The sequence below is a fragment of the Sebastes umbrosus genome, chromosome 5 (assembly GCF_015220745.1).
Source record: "Sebastes umbrosus isolate fSebUmb1 chromosome 5, fSebUmb1.pri, whole genome shotgun sequence".
Lineage (NCBI taxonomy): Eukaryota > Metazoa > Chordata > Actinopteri > Perciformes > Sebastidae > Sebastes > Sebastes umbrosus.
This window is the reverse complement of record NC_051273.1, coordinates 30,292,837-30,313,369: the sequence shown is the minus strand read 5'-3', so window position 1 is coordinate 30,313,369 and position 20,533 is coordinate 30,292,837. Positions and strand designations below refer to the sequence as shown.

At 36.3% G+C, this 20,533-nt stretch overlaps 1 protein-coding gene across 1 annotated transcript; it reads right to left on the bottom strand.

Annotated features, from left to right (window-relative positions):
- Positions 1 to 4,990: 4,990 nt before the first annotated feature.
- On the bottom strand, positions 4,991 to 17,882 carry aldh9a1a.1 (aldehyde dehydrogenase 9 family, member A1a, tandem duplicate 1). Its single transcript, XM_037770594.1, has 12 exons — positions 17,736 to 17,882; positions 17,396 to 17,553; positions 11,403 to 11,548; positions 10,905 to 11,034; positions 10,069 to 10,203; positions 9,729 to 9,925; positions 8,260 to 8,400; positions 7,955 to 8,143; positions 6,447 to 6,534; positions 6,147 to 6,288; positions 5,753 to 5,865; positions 4,991 to 5,525 (listed from the first exon to the last, which is right to left on the bottom strand). The coding sequence occupies exons 2-12, from the start codon at positions 17,535 to 17,537 to the stop codon at positions 5,431 to 5,433; spliced, it is 1,518 nt and encodes a 505-aa protein (XP_037626522.1). The 5' UTR covers positions 17,538 to 17,553; positions 17,736 to 17,882; the 3' UTR covers positions 4,991 to 5,430.
- Between the last annotated feature and the right edge of the window lie 2,651 nt (positions 17,883 to 20,533).

Here is a 20,533-nt window from a genome sequence, read left to right as displayed (position 1 = left end):
GACTTTTTATGCCTCTGCACCGGCAACGGTCGTGGCCGGAGGCATTATGTTTTCGGGTCGTCCGTCCGTCCGTACCATTCTCATGAACGCAATATCTTAGGAACGCCTGGAGGGAGTTTCTTCAAATTTGGCACACACTTCCACTTGGACTCAAGGATGAACTGATTAGATTTTGGTGGTCAAAGGTCAAAGGTCACTGTGAGTTTACTTCCATCCCATTCTCGTGAAAGTGATATCTCAGGAACTCCTGGAAGGAATTGTATAACATCTGGCACAAACATTTGCTTGGACTCAAGGATTACCTTACTACGGTTAGAAAGAGCCGTCGTTTGTGTTTTTAACAATGTTTCACTTGTGAGTTATTGAGCCAGGAAGTGTAAATCTGTGAATATCTTTCCAACTTAACCGAACTATCCAAGTTAGCAAAAGCTTCTGCTAACATTGTTCAGATGCTTTGTTGGGCCAATATCCAGTGGGAAGCCTTGCATGAGCCACGTCATGCACAACAATTCTGATAATGATGTTATAATGGCGTTTGAGATATCTGTAATATCTGTTATTTAGGATAGTCAAAACTGAATTACAGATATCTCTAACTGTCATTTTGACTAGTCAGAATGACGATATAGATGTCTTGAATAAGAATTCTGACTAGTCAAAATGTAATTACAACTAGTCAAAATGCAGTTGTGGATATCTGTAATTTTATTTACGGATAGTCAAGCTTAGCTATTAAATGTTAAAACGGCTTGCCATAGGTGCCTGTTCTCCTCTACCATACCCCCATGATGCCCACAACCACTTCATACACACTCTGCCCTGCAGGTGTCGCTGTTGAAGCATTTTAATCAGGATTTGAATAATGGATTTTTTCCAAAGAAGAAAAAAATACAAATGTTATAAATGATAATGAGATTTGGTAATGATTTATTTCAACCAATTACTCTTTTTTTATATTTTGGTCTCCCTCTTGCTTCTCAAAAATAGAGGAGGAGCAACCTCCTCTGCCTCTATGGACCAGCCTCCACTGGTCTATCGTTAGTACATGGATGGTAATAAATAGTAATTATTCAGGACAGGTACTAACAGTACAATGTTTTAAAATAAATCCAGACAGGTGATAATTGTTCTTAAGCAATAGTTGCCTAATATTGATAAACTGACCATGGTATGGTACATCTGCGTCTTCACCCAGAATCAGTTACAGACGTAGGCAAAATTGTTGGTACTCTTCCGTTAAAGAAAGAAAAACCCACAAAGGTCACTGAAATAACTTGAAACTGAGAAAAGTAATAATAAATAAAAATTTATTGAAAATTAACTAATGAAAATCAGACATTGCTTTTGAATTTTGGTTCAACAGAATCATTTTAAAAAACAAACTAATGAAACTGGCCTGGACAAAAATGATGGTACTCTTAACTTAATATTTAGTTGCACAACCTTTTGAGGCAATCACTGCAAACAAGCGATTTCTGTAACTCTCAATGAGACTTCTGCACCTGTCGACAGGTATGTTGGCCCACTCCTCTTGAGCAAACTGCTCCAGCTGTCTCAGGTTTGAAGGGTGCCTCCTCCAGACTGCATGTTTCAGCTCCTTCCACAGGTGTTCAATAGGATTTAGATCCGGGCTCATTGAAGGCCACTTCAGAATAGTCCAATGTTTAGTTCTTAGCCATTCTTGGGTGTTTTTAGCTGTGTTTTGGGTCATTATCCTGTTTGAGGACCCATGACCTGCAACTGAGACCAAGCTTTCTGACACTGGGCAGCACATTTCGCTCCAGAATGCCTTGATAGTCTTGAGATTTCATTGTACCCTGCACAGATTCAAGACACCCTGTGCCAGAGGCAGCAAAGCAGCCCCATAACATAACCGAGCCTCCTCCATGTTTCACATTAGGTACAGTGTTCTTTTCTTTGGATGCTTCATTTTTGCATCTGTGAACATAGAGCTGATGTGACTTGCCAAAAAGCTCCAGTTTTGTCTCATCTGTCCAAAGGACATTCTCCCAGAAGCTGTGTTGTGGCTTGTCAATATGCATTTTGGAAAATTCCAGTCTCGCTTTTTTATGATTTGGTGTCCTCCTAGGTTGTCTTCGATTAAGTCCACTTTGGCTCAAACAGTGACGGATGGTGCGATCTGACACTGATGTACCTTGACCTTGGAGTTCACCTCTAATCTCTTTGGAAGTTGTTCTGGGCTCTTTGGTTACCATTCGTATTATCCGTCTCTTCAATATGTCATCAATTTTCCCCTTGCGGCCACGTGCAGGGAGGTTGGCTACAGTCCCATGGACCTTAAACTTCTGAATAATATGTGCAGCTGTAGTCACAGGAACATCAAGCTGCTTGGAGATGGTCTTATAGCCTTTACCTTTAACATGAAGGTCTATAATGTTCTTTCTAATCTCCTGAGACAACTCTCTCCTTAGCTTTCTGTGGTCCATGTTCAGTGCGGTACACACCATGATACCAAACAGCACAGTGACTACTTTTCACCCTTTAAATAGGCAGACTGACTGATTACAAGTTTGAAGACACCTGTGATGCTAATTACAGGACACACCTTAGTTTAATATGTCCCTATGGTCAAATTATTTTCAATCTTTTCTAGGGCTACCATCATTTTTGTCCAGGCCAGTTTCATCAGTTTGTTTTTTAAAATGATTCTGTTGAACCACAATTCAAAAACAACAGCTGATTTTCATTAGTTAATTTTCAGTAATTTTTTATTTATTATTACTTTTGTCAGTTTCAAGTTATTTCAGTGACCATTGTGGGGTTTTCTTTCTTTAACGGAAGAGTACCAACAATTTTGCCTACGTCTGTATAATGGAACAGGTAAAATGCACACCTGGAAGTTGGATATGTGGTGGTGTTGTACTGAAATGTCACATATTATCATAATAACAAACATTAACATGGAGATTATCAACTATTGGATATTTGTAAAAAAAAATAATTGAATAACACATGTTTAAAGAGGACCTATGATGCTCATTTTCAGGTGCATACTTATTATACTTATACGTATTTTGGGTTTATACTTGAACATGTTTACATGTTTTAATGTTCAAAAAACACATTACTTATCTCATACCGGCTGTTTGAGCTACGATGCCGCGCTCACTGTCTCCAGTTCACCGTCCACGAGCATTAGCAGCCATGGTGCTGCGTGTAGTGTTGCGGACATACAGCCATTTTCCCAGTAAAAGTCTCCACCACACATTTAGTTTAGTTTAGCAGGTTGTCAGCTTTGTGTCTGCCCGGCGTAATGACACTCTGTATGCCCGGATTAACGATAGCAATTGTCCGGCAAGCAGTGTGTTTGTTTGTGCTACATTAGCATCTGTAGCTCTGCTCGAGCTTCGTGCTCACCATTGTCACACACATACGGTCTGTCAGCGAGGCGTAACTTCAGCGGTGAATGTGGGTTTTGTTGGTGGCGTTATAGCTGTGAACGTAGGTGTATCAGACAGTGTGTACAATTTATTTGTCGGTGAATAAATGCTACGAGGCTACAACTCGCTCCGCTCATGGCGTTTTAATTAATTATTAACATTTCTTTTAACCGTGTTAACCGATAGTGTTAGTCGGTTACAATGCTTAATGTCGGTTAACGGTTAAACTTTTAATTATTAATATCCCTAATAGGTCCCCTTTAATACTGTAATGTGTTTATCAGTTGTTACTAAAGTGTCAGTAGTAATTAATCATTGGTCTTATTTCATCTTTTATTCAGAAGCAACATGCAACCAGGCACAGAGACTTTGTATCTAAAACATTTTATTTTGATAAAAAGGCGTTAGTTGTCCAATAGTGTGTTAGTCAAACATACACACAGTATAAAATTCAGACATCGACTGATTAATGCTGACTCACCAAGCACACAGGGTGACATGAAGTAGCCCCCTTTCAATTTGGGGTCACTGGGGACAAATGGCTCTCCTCCACAAAGCACTTTGGCTCCCTGGAAAAACAGACATATTAGCACACTTGCCAACCCTCCCCATTATCCAGGGAGATTCTCGTTTTTCATTGCCCTCTCCCGGTTTCCTCCCGGGGACACAATTCTCCCGTATTTCTCCCGATTTATGACAAATTTTTCACACTTTCTTATTCCTTTTCGTTATCACAACCTGTTTCTGGCACTGTACGGCATGTATAAGCCCTACTGTTTCTATCCGGACAACAATACAGCTACACCAAATGTTGTTTCCTGGCAGAGGAGAGCTGCTCACACTCGCCACATCACAGCCATTGGAAATAATGGGTTTCAGAGTGTAGTTGTGCCGTGGTAGCATTGTGTCTGAAAGGGCCTTCAGTGAGCGAGCAACCCGTTCGCACGAAAAGGCGTATGAATGCCACAATAATGTGCAAGGCATTTAGCGTGCAATAACGCCTTTCTTGCTTTAGGCGTGTCATTTGTACGCCATGTAGCCTGTACTGACTGCAATGTTAACGCTCTGCGTAAATATGCTACACTCAGAGCTAGTGACGTAGAATAAAAAGTGAGAAAGACTGCTTATGGTGGACGGGATGGGAGGTGGATGGGTCCAACAAACACACAGCTTTAGCATCTGTAGCTCTGCTCGAGCTTCGTGCTCACCATTGTCACACACATACGGTCTGTCAGCGAGGCGTAACTTCAGCGGTGAATGTGGGTTTTGTCGGTGGCGTTATAGCTGTGAACGTAGGTGTATCAGACAGTGTGTACAATTTATTTGTCGGTGAATAAATGCTACGAGGCTACAACTCGCTCCGCTCATGGCGTTTTAATTAATTATTAACATTTCTTTTAACCGTGTTAACCGATAGTGTTAGTCGGTTACAATGCTTAATGTCGGTTAACGGTTAAACTTTTAATTATTAATATCCCTAATAGGTCCCCTTTAATACTGTAATGTGTTTATCAGTTGTTACTAAAGTAGTGGTAGTAATTAATCATGGATCTTATTTCATCTTTTATTCAGAAGCAACCAGGCACAGAGACTTTGTATCTAAAACATTTTATTTTGATAAAAAGGCGTTAGTTGTCCAATAGTGTGTTAGTCAAACATACACACAGTATAAAATTCAGACATCGACTGATTAATGCTGATTCACAGTTCACTACACAGCATTTCTAATTAAGGCTCTTGGATCAGCAAGTGTTCTTATTCATTTAGTTGGTTAAAACAAAATTAGGTTCACTTGTTGGGTAAAGAAATTAGAGTTATTTGTTAGAGGGTCCACTTATTCAGTTCTTACATGGGCATTTCATACAGACCTGCACCTCCAAATACGCAGGTATGATATAAACATAGGGCAAAGAAGAGGATGCTACATGTACTCGTGTCTGGTGCATATACAGTAGCACATGGCCGAAGGGAGAAGTGAAGTGTTTTAGTCACAGTTCTGGTGCAGCAGTGTCAACTCGGTGAGAGGAGTTTAGAAGAGGCTCTCGACGTCGCCCATTTCCACGACCACAGTCTTCAGCTGGGAGTAGTACTCGATAGTCACCTGGCCGTTCTCTCTGCCGAAGCCTGGTAGAGCACAGTAGAGATCACGTTAGCACTGTCTATTTTAGTGATTCGCCCTGCTTTTATTCAATAAAGATAATTCAGCTCAGGGGATACTCGATGTATTGCGGCTTGTTCTACTGTATCACAAGGTCACTCGCTGCAATAACATGTAAAACTATGAATGTATTTCCTTTGCATTTACAATGACAAACATAGTATTTCTGATCATTTTAACCTAAACACCATACCTGACATCTTGTATCCTCCAAATGGCACCTCCACAGGGCTGATGTTGTAGTTGTTTATGAAGCAGGTCCCCGCCTCCAGGTTCTCAGCCACGCGATGGGCTCGAGAAATATCCCTGCGGGCAGACGGAAGGGAACAGATTTCAGATTTTAAGCACAAAAAAAAAAAGTGTATGCAACTTCACCACGCAGTTATAATGTTGCTTCATCTGCCCTCTGACCACAGAGACGACTATTGTGCAACGAATTCCGCTTGCAATATTTTTATTGGCTGCTTTTTGTGGAAAGCTTGGACAGCAGCCAATTGAACGCAATAACCTGATTAGAGAGCAAACCATCTGCAGTGTGAATCAGTAAGTTGCATCAGACTGCAGAGTCACGAGTGTACTCAGCTGACCTGGTGAAGACTCCGGAGGCCAATCCGAAGGTGGTGTTGTTGGCCCTTTGGAGCACTTCCTCCTCGGTGTCGAAAGGCAGCACAGACATGACCGGGCCAAAAATCTCCTCCTTCACGCAGGTCATGTCATCTCTGCAGTTTTCTGTGCCGGGGGGAAAGGAGTGGATGTAACATATGGTGCATACTGGGATGCAAAACATGCACATGGTGTAAAAAAAACGGACTGATTATGTGATGGTGTATCGTCAGTAGCTGTTACATGAAATCAAGACATCCTGGAGAGTACACAAAGAGACTTACCAAGCACACAGGGTGACATGAAGTAGCCCCCTTTCAATTTGGGGTCACTGGGGACAAATGGCTCTCCTCCACAAAGCACTTTGGCTCCCTGGAAAAACAGACATATTAGCACACTTGCCAACCCTCCCGATTATCCCGGGAGATTCTCGTTTTTCATTGCCCTCTCCCGGTTTCCTCCCGGGGACACAATTATCCCGTATTTCTCCCGATTTATGACAAATTTTTCACACTTTCTTATTCCTTTTCATTATCACAACCTGTTTCTGGCACTGTACGGCATTGTATAAGCCCTACTGTTTCTATCCGGACAACAATACAGCTACACCAAATGTTGTTTCCTGGCAGAGGAGAGCTGCTCACACTCGCCACATCACAGCCATTGGAAATAATGGGTTTCAGAGTGTATTTGTGCCGTGGTAGCATTGTGTCTGAAAGGGCCTTCAGTGAGTGAGCAACCCGTTCGCACGAAAAGGCGTATGAATGCCACGATAATGTGCAAGGCATTTAGCGTGCAATAACGCCTTTCTTGCTTTAGGCGTGTCATTTGTACGCCATGTAGCCTGTACTGACTGCAATGTTAACGCTCTGCGTAAATATGCTACACTCAGAGCTAGTGACGTAGAATAAAAAGTGAGAAAGACTGCTTATGGTGGACGGGATGGGAGGTGGATGGGTCCAACAAACACACAGCTTTTAACCAGGGGACCGGTGTGCAAGACTGATGTTTTGTTTTGTAAGTTACGTTAGTGACGTTTGTCTTGTGTCTTCCGTATCGATGTTACATTGTTTACGTAGATATTTTACTTAGTTTACTTATTTTAAGCCCAACAATGACGTTTTTCCTAAACCTAACTTAGTGGTTTTGTTGTCTCAACCTAACTACGGACGATACCATAGTTTTGTTGCGTGGCGTACAAATGACACGCGAAAAGCCTGTGTAATGTCATGCTATTTATACGCCTTCCTGTGATACCGGGTTGGAGTGAGAGACGGAGAGAGAAATGGAGAATATTAAGAGAAAGAAATAATCGAATAGGGGCAACAAATGAATGAAGGAATGAATGATGAACTGATGAATATTAGTCTATATCAGAGAGGCGAATTATTCTGTATTCTTTCCTGATAATTAAAAAAAAATAAAGATCAAAATGCTGTTGAAGTGTACTTATTATTTTACTATTTTCATTCTTTAAAAGTAACCAGAATGCAGGAAACAAAGTCTCTGAAATTCAAATTGTTTCTTCCCTCAGACACTTTCAAAATCCTCCATATTTTTGAGGTCTCCAGATTAGCAAGTATGCATATTTTATAGTCTCATAACTATGAGAACCAAGATAAGGATAATTAAACTTGATAGAACTGCTTAGAGGTCTAGTGAAAGTGCTGGTGGTGCTATCACAGCTGATTAATTCTCAGATAAATGCCTCTCCACAGTTGCTCAATTTTTCCACACAAGGATCATTAAAGGCTCCTCTGATCTAAGTATCGGAGGATTATTAGAAGCACACCTCTTTCTTGGCCTGAGTGACGAATCCCAGCACTTTCTCCAGTTGCGGCTTGCTGATCAGCGCTCCCATCCGGGTGCCGTCCAACAGGGGGTCGCCAATCGCGATGACCTTGGTCCTCTTCACCACTTCCTCCAGGAACTTGGGCAGGATCTCTCTCTGCACGTACACTCTGGTCCCGTTGCAGCAAACCTGTACGATGCAAATAGAAATTTAAAGCTGTCAGAGTAGACTGTATATGTATTACTGTATGTATCAGGTCGAGGTTGACGACTTGAAACACAATACATATGATACCACTGTCCCACCTGTCCCTGTGTCAGGAAGTTTGCCATGAGTGCTCCCTTCACTGCGTTTTCCAGCTCGCAGTCTTTGAAGATCAGGAGGGGAGATTTCCCTCCGAGCTCCAGAGTCACCTGCTTCACCCCCTTTGAAGACATCTCCATGACCTGAGGACGAGGAGAACAACGTAACAATGGGGACAATTGAAGCCTTGTAGAGCGGTTACAGAGCATGCTTGAAAAGAGTTATGACCCCGGGGTTCGAATCCGACCTGCGGCCCTTTGCTGCATGTCATCCCCTCTCTCTCCCCCTTTCACAACTATGACTGTCACTACCAAATAAAAGGCAAAAAGCCAAAAAAACAATCCCAAAAAAACCCTCACATTTTCCAATACTGCTATTTTTCATGCTTTAAATGGCTTCTTCCAAGGCATCCACTGGTTTCCATTCATTTCACCGTGGTATAAAAAGCCATGCATTGTCTTGAAAAGTGCAAGTAATCAATCAATCTCACACTACGTATCTGCATCAATTGTGATTAAAGTTGTATTATTGTTATGTAATAATGTAGTGCAGACTTTTCAAATTAAGCTAAACGCTAATCTACATCACCACACGATGACATTGGAACTCTCTTTGATAATAAAACATGCAGTCATGGTGTTCATGTGGGGGTTACTCAAGCAATTTTCAAGTCTCTACATGTTGGATTTAAACATGCTAAAACAGTGGTATGGTCCTTTAGAGGGCGGTCCATCTGCATTACGTTCCGTTTTTGTTTTTTTTAGCCGTAGCAAAAAGCAGTGACGTAGGTTACCAAAGTAAGCTAATTAGAGCTAATCAATAAGGTTATGAATAATGTGAACTGAAGCAGTTATATTGCTGTCTTCAATGCTACCAGAAAAAAACTCCATTCCCCAAAACAGTCATTTTAAATCGCAGAACACAGGAGTTGCTGGTCTACCGCTGCATTGATCAGTTAGTTTTGTTTGTGTTATTGTGTGACTTTCGCATCCGAACTACTGTGGCGTCTACACAGCAATACATTGCTTAGCTTCTGTGCTGCGGTACTCTTCTCTGTCCGTCTGCCATCTAAGTTACTGTATGAAATGTTAATACACTGACAATAAGGATGTGTATATACTGTACATGTAGCAGCTTCATCATGTAGAAACCAAAATCAGGTCAGGTGGGAACAAGTTTTGAGAAGGGCTTTGGAAAAAAGAATTTTGCCGCTAAAACTTACATAAATTTGTTTGGATTTGAATACATAAGGAACACCACTGTGAAGCTACAGAGCGATATAAAAACCTAAAAATAATTATAATAATAATAATGATGGACCCACCCTTTAAATAGAAGGATACATTTGTTTAGGAACCAATTTGTATACTGGATACTGTGGTGACGGGGGTGGTCGTCTGGGCTTCTATGACACCCTTTTCCTCTTAAATAACATTATGTTAAAACCACAGCACTCCAATGGTCTCTGTACCTTTTTGCCTGTTGGCACACTGCCAGTGAAGGAGACTTTGGCGACCTGCGGGTGATTGCAAAGCAAGGTGCCGGTTTCTGCTCCGCCTTGTACCACACAGAAGAGCCCATCGGGGACCCCCGCCTCTTTGTAAATCTCAGCCAGAATGACGGCAGTCACAGGAGTCATCGGAGAGGGCTTAAACACCATGGCGTTACCTAAACACAACCGGATTTTAACACTGCAGGTTATGGCCCACATAGCTGTTTATGTTTACAAGAGACACATAATTGCTTGACAAACAGACATCATTATCTCAAATCTTACAATAATGTGGTAATACACCCTGTTACACACTCACCACATGCCAGAGCAGGAGCAGACTTCCATGAAGCAATCTGGAAGGGGTAATTCCACGCACCGATCCCCACGCACACACCAAGGGGCTCCCTCCTGGTGTAAGCGAAGGATCCGCCGGGAAGCTGGACGTGCTGGCCTTCAATGAATGAAACACAACGCAACTTTAAAATAACACCACATGAAGTTTATGGAGGACAGAACCTGCGAATGAATAAATAATTAAATGACTTGATAAATAAATAAGACATTAATTGTACCAAAACTAATATAAAAAACAAATGTAGTCATTAATTAATTGAAAAAAACGTGACATAAATTGATATTTTTGTTTTAATTTGATTCTTAATTCATTTACTTTTGTATTATTTCCCTTATTTATTTACTCTTCTGTTTAATTTTCCCTTAGATTTATTTGTGAATTTATTTTCATTATTTTTAATACATTTTTGCATGTATATTTTACTTATTTTATATTTATTTGAAATGTATGTATTTATTTATGAATTTATTTATTTATTTCTGCACAATTTTCTCTTTGCATTTCACCACTTATTTATTTCCCCAAACTAATTGTATTTCTGTATTCTTTTCTTTATGCATTACTGCGTCATTATGCAAATGAGGGGGCTGTTACTCAACGTGTGTCGTCAAATGTCGACATTTATTTTTAATATTATTTTTGGTATATTTAATGGCATATTAGTGTATTTATTGAGTTGTTTATTTATTTATTCATTCATTTTTTATTTTAGCAGGTTCTGTCCTACATAGAAGTTTTGGAACTTTTGGAAAATCACGCTTTTTTTTTTACAAAAATAAAAGTGTTCGTGTACCCACCTGCCAGTGTACCCGCCATACCAGCATAGTACTCAATGCACTGCCAGGCGACATCAATATCCACCAGTGCTTCAGTGATGGACTTGCCATTGTTGATCACTTCCAGCTTTGCAATCTTCTCCCTTCTTTCCTATTTGTATTGGAATAAAAGAAGTTGTAAATGCGAACTTTGACAGAACTATTTAAAAAGATAATCTGTGGTATTCTAGTGTAATACATGTATATAGCTTTAAGATTATACAATGTCCCTGACAGATTGGGGTTGAAATCCAAAACCTGCAGGACATCAAAGACGGCATGCAGACACACAAACGCTTTATTCTGTGCAAATGTAGGCCAGCAGTAGAGGGAGGGAGGGCATGTCTGTGCTTTTAATGAATAACTACTGTCTTACTGCATGCTTGCAACAGGCTGCTCCAATTTATGTTGCGCAACACTGAAATCAGACTGGCTAGTTTCCAGACTGGATGGTATAATGACAGAGCTTGACCGCCTCACCCTGATAATGCGGGCGGCCTCTAACATCACCCGGGCCCTCTCCATGCCTGACATCTTCCTCCACTGTAGGTAGGCAGCTTGGGCGCTCTTTATGGCCTCGTCAACCTCCTCGGCTCCGCAGGGGACCATCTGACACAAGACCCGGCCTGCAAAAACAAGACAAACAGGTTTACAGATTAGCTGAGCTCCAAGAAGAAAATAATTACATAACTATGGGGTACATCTCAGTTGTAAATGCAACTGGAAAAAAAACTTGTTTTCAGATTTCCATTTTTGAATACATTCATTCAATTTAAAGAATACTAAAGTTACGTGTTATTTTCTTTTTTTTCTCGTAAAGTTAAGACTTTTCTCATAATATTACGACTTTTTTTCTCGTAAAGTTATGACTTTATTCTCGTAATATTACGATTTTTTTCTCGTAAAGTTATGACTTTATTCTCGTAATATTACTACTTTTTTCTCGTAAAGTTATGACTTTATTCTCGTAACATTACAACTTTTTTTTCTCGTAAAGTTATGACTTTATTCTCGTAATATTACTACTTTTTTCTCGTAAAGTTATGACTTTATTCTCGTAATATTACTACTTTTTTCTCGTAAAGTTATGACTTTATTCTCGTAATATTACTACTTTTTTCTCGTAAAGTTATGACTTTATTCTCGTAAAGTTATGACTTTATTCTCGTAACATTACAACTTTTTTTTCTCGTAAAGTTATGACTTTATTCTCGTAATATTACTACTTTTTTCTCGTAAAGTTATGACTTTATTCTCGTAATATTACTACTTTTTTCTCGTAAAGTTATGACTTTATTCTCGTAACATTACAACTTTTTTTTCTCGTAAAGTTATGACTTTATTCTCGTAACATTACTACTTTTTTCTCGTAAAGTTATGACTTTATTCTCGTAATATTACTACTTTTTTCTCGTAAAGTTATGACTTTATTCTCGTAATATTACTACTTTTTTCTCGTAAAGTTATGACTTTATTCTCGTAATATTACTACTTTTTTCTCGTAAAGTTATGACTTTATTCTCGTAATATTACTACTTTTTTCTCGTAAAGTTATGACTTTATTCTCGTAATATTACTACTTTTTTCTCGTAAAGTTATGACTTTATTCTCGTAATATTACTACTTTTTTCTCGTAAAGTTATGACTTTATTCTCGTAATATTACTACTTTTTTCTCGTAAAGTTATGACTTTATTCTCGTAATATTACTACTTTTTTCTCGTAAAGTTATGACTTTATTCTCGTAATATTACTACTTTTTTCTCGTAAAGTTATGACTTTATTCTCGTAATATTACTACTTTTTTCTCGTAAAGTTATGACTTTATTCTCGTAACATTACTACTTTTTTCTCGTAAAGTTATGACTTTATTCTCGTAACATTACTACTTTTTTCTCGTAAAGTTATGACTTTATTCTCGTAACATTACAACTTTTTTTTCTCGTAAAGTTATGACTTTATTCTCGTAATATTACTACTTTTTTCTCGTAAAGTTATGACTTTATTCTCGTAATATTACTACTTTTTTCTCGTAAAGTTATGACTTTATTCTCGTAACATTACAACTTTTTTTTCTCGTAAAGTTATGACTTTATTCTCGTAATATTACTACTTTTTTTCTCGTAAAGTTATGACTTTATTCTCGTAATATTACTACTTTTTTCTCGTAAAGTTATGACTTTATTCTCGTAATATTACTACTTTTTTCTCGTAAAGTTATGACTTTATTCTCGTAATATTACTACTTTTTTCTCGTAAAGTTATGACTTTATTCTCGTAACATTACTACTTTTTTCTCGTAAAGTTATGACTTTATTCTCGTAACATTACAACTTTTTTTTCTCGTAAAGTTATGACTTTATTCTCGTAATATTACTACTTTTTTCTCGTAAAGTTATGACTTTATTCTCGTAATATTACTACTTTTTTCTCGTAAAGTTATGACTTTATTCTCGTAATATTACAACTTTTTTCTCGTAAAGTTATGACTTTATTCTCGTAATATTACTACTTTTTTCTCGTAAAGTTATGACTTTATTCTCGTAATATTACTACTTTTTTCTCGTAAAGTTATGACTTTATTCTCGTAACATTACAACTTTTTTTTCTCGTAAAGTTATGACTTTATTCTCGTAATATTACTACTTTTTTCTCGTAAAGTTATGACTTTATTCTCGTAATATTACTACTTTTTTCTCGTAAAGTTATGACTTTATTCTCGTAACATTACAACTTTTTTTTCTCGTAAAGTTATGACTTTATTCTCGTAATATTACTACTTTTTTCTCGTAAAGTTATGACTTTATTCTCGTAATATTACTACTTTTTTCTCGTAAAGTTATGACTTTATTCTCGTAATATTACTACTTTTTTCTCGTAAAGTTATGACTTTATTCTCGTAATATTACTACTTTTTTCTCGTAAAGTTATAACTTTATTCTCGTAATATTACTACTTTTTTCTCGTAAAGTTATGACTTTATTCTCGTAATATTACTACTTTTTTCTCGTAAAGTTATGACTTTATTCTCGTAATATTACTACTTTTTTCTCGTAAAGTTATGACTTTATTCTCGTAATATTACTACTTTTTTCTCGTAAAGTTATGACTTTATTCTCGTAATATTACTACTTTTTTCTCGTAAAGTTATGACTTTATTCTCGTAACATTAAAACTTTTTTTCTCGTAAAGTTATGACTTTATTCTCGTAATATTACTACTTTTTTCTCGTAAAGTTATGACTTTATTCTCGTAATATTACTACTTTTTTCTCGTAAAGTTATGACTTTATTCTCGTAACATTACAACTTTTTTTTCTCGTAAAGTTATGACTTTATTCTCGTAATATTACTACTTTTTTCTCGTAAAGTTATGACATTATTCTCGTAATATTACTACTTTTTTCTCGTAAAGTTATGACTTTATTCTCGTAATATTATTACTTTTTTCTCGTAAAGTTATGACTTTATTCTCGTAATATTACTACTTTTTTCTCGTAAAGTTATGACTTTATTCTCGTAACATTACAACTTTTTTTTCTCGTAAAGTTATGACTTTATTCTCGTAATATTACTACTTTTTTCTCGTAAAGTTATGACTTTATTCTCGTAATATTACTACTTTTTTCTCGTAAAGTTATGACTTTATTCTCGTAATATTACTACTTTTTTCTCGTAAAGTTATGACTTTATTCTCGTAATATTACTACTTTTTTCTCGTAAAGTTATGACTTTATTCTCGTAATATTACTACTTTTTTCTCGTAAAGTTATGACTTTATTCTCGTAACATTACTACTTTTTTTTCTCGTAAAGTTATGACTTTATTCTCGTAATATTACTACTTTTTTCTCGTAAAGTTATGACTTTATTCTCGTAATATTACTACTTTTTTCTCGTAAAGTTATGACTTTATTCTCGTAATATTACAACTTTTTTCTCGTAAAGTTATGACTTTATTCTCGTAATATTACTACTTTTTTCTCGTAAAGTTATGACTTTATTCTCGTAATATTACTACTTTTTTCTCGTAAAGTTATGACTTTATTCTCGTAACATTACAACTTTTTTTTCTCGTAAAGTTATGACTTTATTCTCGTAATATTACTACTTTTTTCTCGTAAAGTTATGACTTTATTCTCGTAATATTACTACTTTTTTCTCGTAAAGTTATGACTTTATTCTCGTAACATTACAACTTTTTTTTCTCGTAAAGTTATGACTTTATTCTCGTAATATTACTACTTTTTTCTCGTAAAGTTATGACTTTATTCTCGTAATATTACTACTTTTTTCTCGTAAAGTTATGACTTTATTCTCGTAATATTACTACTTTTTTCTCGTAAAGTTATGACTTTATTCTCGTAATATTACTACTTTTTTCTCGTAAAGTTATAACTTTATTCTCGCAATATTACTACTTTTTTCTCGTAAAGTTATGACTTTATTCTCGTAATATTACTACTTTTTTCTCGTAAAGTTATGACTTTATTCTCGTAATATTACTACTTTTTTCTCGTAAAGTTATGACTTTATTCTCGTAATATTACTACTTTTTTCTCGTAAAGTTATGACTTTATTCTCGTAATATTACTACTTTTTTCTCGTAAAGTTATGACTTTATTCTCGTAACATTAAAACTTTTTTTCTCGTAAAGTTATGACTTTATTCTCGTAATATTACTACTTTTTTCTCGTAAAGTTATGACTTTATTCTCGTAATATTACTACTTTTTTCTCGTAAAGTTATGACTTTATTCTCGTAACATTACAACTTTTTTTTCTCGTAAAGTTATGACTTTATTCTCGTAATATTACTACTTTTTTCTCGTAAAGTTATGACATTATTCTCGTAATATTACTACTTTTTTCTCGTAAAGTTATGACTTTATTCTCGTAATATTATTACTTTTTTCTCGTAAAGTTATGACTTTATTCTCGTAATATTACTACTTTTTTCTCGTAAAGTTATGACTTTATTCTCGTAACATTACAACTTTTTTTTCTCGTAAAGTTATGACTTTATTCTCGTAATATTACTACTTTTTTCTCGTAAAGTTATGACTTTATTCTCGTAATATTACTACTTTTTTCTCGTAAAGTTATGACTTTATTCTCGTAACATTACAACTTTTTTTTCTCGTAAAGTTATGACTTTATTCTCGTAATATTACTACTTTTTTCTCGTAAAGTTATGACTTTATTCTCGTAATATTACTACTTTTTTCTCGTAAAGTTATGACTTTATTCTCGTAATATTACTACTTTTTTCTCGTAAAGTTATGACTTTATTCTCGTAATATTACTACTTTTTTCTCGTAAAGTTATAACTTTATTCTCGCAATATTACTACTTTTTTCTCGTAAAGTTATGACTTTATTCTCGTAATATTACTACTTTTTTCTCGTAAAGTTATGACTTTATTCTCGTAATATTACTACTTTTTTCTCGTAAAGTTATGACTTTATTCTCGTAATATTACTACTTTTTTCTCGTAAAGTTATGACTTTATTCTCGTAATATTACTACTTTTTTCTCGTAAAGTTATGACTTTATTCTCGTAACATTAAAACTTTTTTTCTCGTAAAGTTATGACTTTATTCTCGTAATATTACTACTTTTTTCTCGTAAAGTTATGACTTTATTCTCGTAATATTACTACTTTTTTCTCGTAAAGTTATGACTTTATTCTCGTAACATTACAACTTTTTTTTCTCGTAAAGTTATGACTTTATTCTCGTAATATTACTACTTTTTTCTCGTAAAGTTATGACATTATTCTCGTAATATTACTACTTTTTTCTCGTAAAGTTATGACTTTATTCTCGTAATATTATTACTTTTTTCTCGTAAAGTTATGACTTTATTCTCGTAATATTACTACTTTTTTCTCGTAAAGTTATGACTTTATTCTCGTAACATTACAACTTTTTTTTCTCGTAAAGTTATGACTTTATTCTCGTAATATTACTACTTTTTTCTCGTAAAGTTATGACTTTATTCTCGTAATATTACTACTTTTTTCTCGTAAAGTTATGACTTTATTCTCGTAATATTACTACTTTTTTCTCGTAAAGTTATGACTTTATTCTCGTAATATTACTACTTTTTTCTCGTAAAGTTATGACTTTATTCTCGTAATATTACTACTTTTTTCTCGTAAAGTTATGACTTTATTCTCGTAACATTACAACTTTTTTTTCTCGTAAAGTTATGACTTTTTTTCTCGTAATATTATGACTTTATTCTGGAAATCTCAGATTTTTTCCCCCTAAATTTCGCCCTTATACTCCGTACACCCCACCAAAGAAGAAGAACCAGGGGAGGGGTCTCTGTCCACATACAGTGACCCTGCTGCAAACCTTTAAACTGGGCTCTAACATGTTCCACAGAGTTCAGATAGGAAGCATTCATTACATAATGCAGCAGGCTTCAGTGTGCAGTATATTTACAGGCTTTAGTGTGCAGTATATTTACCAGTCGCTGGTTCAAACACCGGCTCTGCGTCCTTCTGCTGCCAGGGCTTCACTCGCTTCCCTCCCCAGAAGTTCAGCGGCTCTGAGACCACCACGGTGCCGGTCGAGGCTCCGGGCATAGTGTCGAGGGTTGACTGGGCCATTTCAGAGGGAGAGGACCTGCAGGAACATACAGGGAAAACAACTATTAACTATACAGGATAACATTTAGGACAAGTAAATCACGCTGCATGCTATCACCGTTATACTGAAGCACACAGCTAAACTAGCAGCACAGGAGAGCATACGCAGATACATTTAGATACATGAATGTTAGTAGAGAGAAATGCAGGCGACCTCACCGTTAATGCTTCAGCAGACGGACTGGAAGAGGAATGTGGACGGAGGTTATATGAAGAGTTGTTCACGCCCCGATAACCGGACAGGACCCGCCTCCTGAGTGAGAGAGTGCTTCTCATAGGTTTCTCTCCTGTTCTAATGACAGCGCCCCCGCAGTGGTTAGGGTTAGTTAGGGACATAAGAGTTGTTTCCACATCTATGGTTGGTTCAGGTTTAGTTAGTGCAGGGGTCAGCAACCTTTACTATCGAAAGAGACATTTTAGGCAAAAAATAAATAAAAATGTGTCTGGAGCCGGAAAACGTTTGATCATTGTGATGAAGGTAACACAGTTTAGAGTCTAAGTATATAGTTTATAAATCTAATGCAGTGAGGGCCAAAGAGCAAATGTACTACAGAGTATTAGGGCCACATTGAGGGGAAAAATCTGAGATTTATAGAATAAAGTCATAATATTACGAGAATAAAGTCATAACTTAACGAGAAAAAAAGTTGTAATATTGCGAGAATAAAGTCATAACTTAATGAGAAAAAAAAGTCGTAATATTATGAGAATTAATAACTACGAGAAAAAAAGAAAATAACACATAAAATTACTACTTTATAATATTACAACTTTATTCTCGAAATCTCAGATTTTTTTTTTTTGGTTTAGAGACGCATGTGGCTCCGGAGCCGCAGGTTGCAGAGCCCTGACTCGACACAGCTGCCAATTCTCTGGTGCTTGCTGTTGTTTCCCTTTTCCCTGGTGTTTTTTTGGTTGAATTGCTGAGTGATTAGAGGGTTATTCAGTTCACCTGTTGCAGGGTGTGGGGACTGGCTCTTAAATGATAGTTGAGAGCAGCTTGGTGCATTCCCCTCTTGGCCAATCAGGGTGTAACGACGGCCTTTCTGTATGGCTTAAAAGAGGAGAGAAACTGCACACCCAGTGTCATTCTGATCTCTCCTTCACTCAATGCAACATGTGTTATCAGCCAAACCAGAAACTCTGGTCTGTTTTAGGCCCTTTTGGGATTCTGTGATCTTTGTGTTTTGTTTGTTGAGAGTGTTGACCATCCTAGTTGGGGAAACAAAATAAATACCAATCAATTGGGTTACCTGTACTAGGACATTTAGGTGCTATTTGTGCAAGAATCTGGCTTGCCTCACGATAGCCTAACTCCTGCAGGCTTTATTTTGTTATTGTAGTCATTTGTTGATTTTCAATGAATCCCTTTATACCCATTTCTTTTAGTGTATTTTATTTGGGAAAACTTTAAAGGAGGGTAAAAGGAAAAACACAAACCAATATTTCAGTTTCCTTAATTGTTTGTTATTGTAGAGGCATTTGTTCATTATCGAAGAGGCATTTGTTCATTATTATTATTAAGGAGGCATTTTATTTTATATTATTATGTGGATGGGAACTGTTTTTCAGTCTTCTGCTTGAACAACTAAAGTCTGGGAAAATCAGTACCGCCACAAACTCACGAGACTCGCTGCCCGACGACCTATCCTAACCTTAACTATTCTATGTCAGTGCCAAACCTTAACTATTCAAGGTCAATGCCTAAATTTAACTATTCAAGGTCAATGCCTGACTTAACCATCTCGGGAGAGTTGCCCAACTCTAGAGCCAGCAGTATCTTCACCAGTTGCACATAGTTCAAACAGCTTTTCTGTGCACGCTGTATGCAACAATACTAATGTTTTATATTGTTGGCAAGACTAGGAATAAGTAATAAATGTTTACATTTAGGAGTAAGGGATTTTGCCATGAGATGTTTTGTCCTGTTGTTGTGGTTTAAAAAAAAGAGGAATTTATATGAAAAATCCTGACTAATTCTGGATATAAGAGGGGAATCACTGTGTGGAAGTGTGCATATTCTCAGTGAAGGGATATTACTTGGTACATAAGGGCTGTACTTGAGTAAAATTTTGAGGAACTTGTCCTTTACTTGAGTATTTCCATTTTGTGTTGCTTTATGAACACAAAATATAATGAACTTTTGTCTGAAAAATTACAGACAAGTTTGAAAAAAATCTCGCACACATGTTGGTTCTTTAGGAAGTTACAACATGAGGCTAGGGTTAGGGTTAGTCCTCTTGTGCCAACAAACTGTCTCCTTAAACCTAAAGGGTCATTTAACTGCTGTTTTGTAATTGCTTTTCCATGTTGTCCATGTATCTGTTTTTTTCACTCAGTGTTATGTATGATTACTATTACTCAAGAGTCAATATAGATGTTTAAACAAATATACCCCCGCAAACTCAAACAAACACACACACACACACACACACACGCACACACACATACACACACACACACGCACACACACACACACACTTGCTTATGCACATCACACACATTTCTTGTCTTTTTTTTAATATATTTATTGTTATTGTTGTTATTATATATCTCTTGTATTAATTGTTGTCGTCACTATTATATAGTTATATTATTTCTGTATATTAATCTTGTCTGTAGGTGGAGGCTTCAAATAAACCCAGTGGGTTTTCTGCCTCTCCTTGCACTATATTATTTATTTTTTTGTTATGTTTGTGTAATCTTAAATTGTGCAAAATAAAAAATAAAATAAAATAAAAACAACATGAGGCTATACTGTTAGTGTGACTTTAGCTCTAAACAGCTGGATGATAAAAGTTTGTTAAAATGGCAGGGGTGGGGTAGCCTGAGGCAAAAAGGCCTGAATGAATGAATGAATGAATGAATGAAAGACTTTATTTCGAACATATAATAAATAAAAACAGATACAAAATAATAACAAACAAAACAAGAGTTATAGTGTCCGAAAAGGAGTA

Excerpts from the sequence above, each read along its gene's own strand:
- aldh9a1a.1 (XM_037770594.1), bottom strand. The coding sequence starts at position 17,537 with ATGGCCCAGTCAACCCTCGACACTATGCCCGGAGCCTCGACCGGCACC. Across the intron at positions 9,926-10,068 it reads TGCTCCTGCTCTGGCATGTG|GTAACGCCATGGTGTTTAAG; the intron begins GTGAGTGTGTAA and ends GGTTGTGTTTAG. Across the intron at positions 5,526-5,752 it reads TGGAGGATACAAGATGTCAG|GCTTCGGCAGAGAGAACGGC; the intron begins GTATGGTGTTTA and ends GTGCTCTACCAG.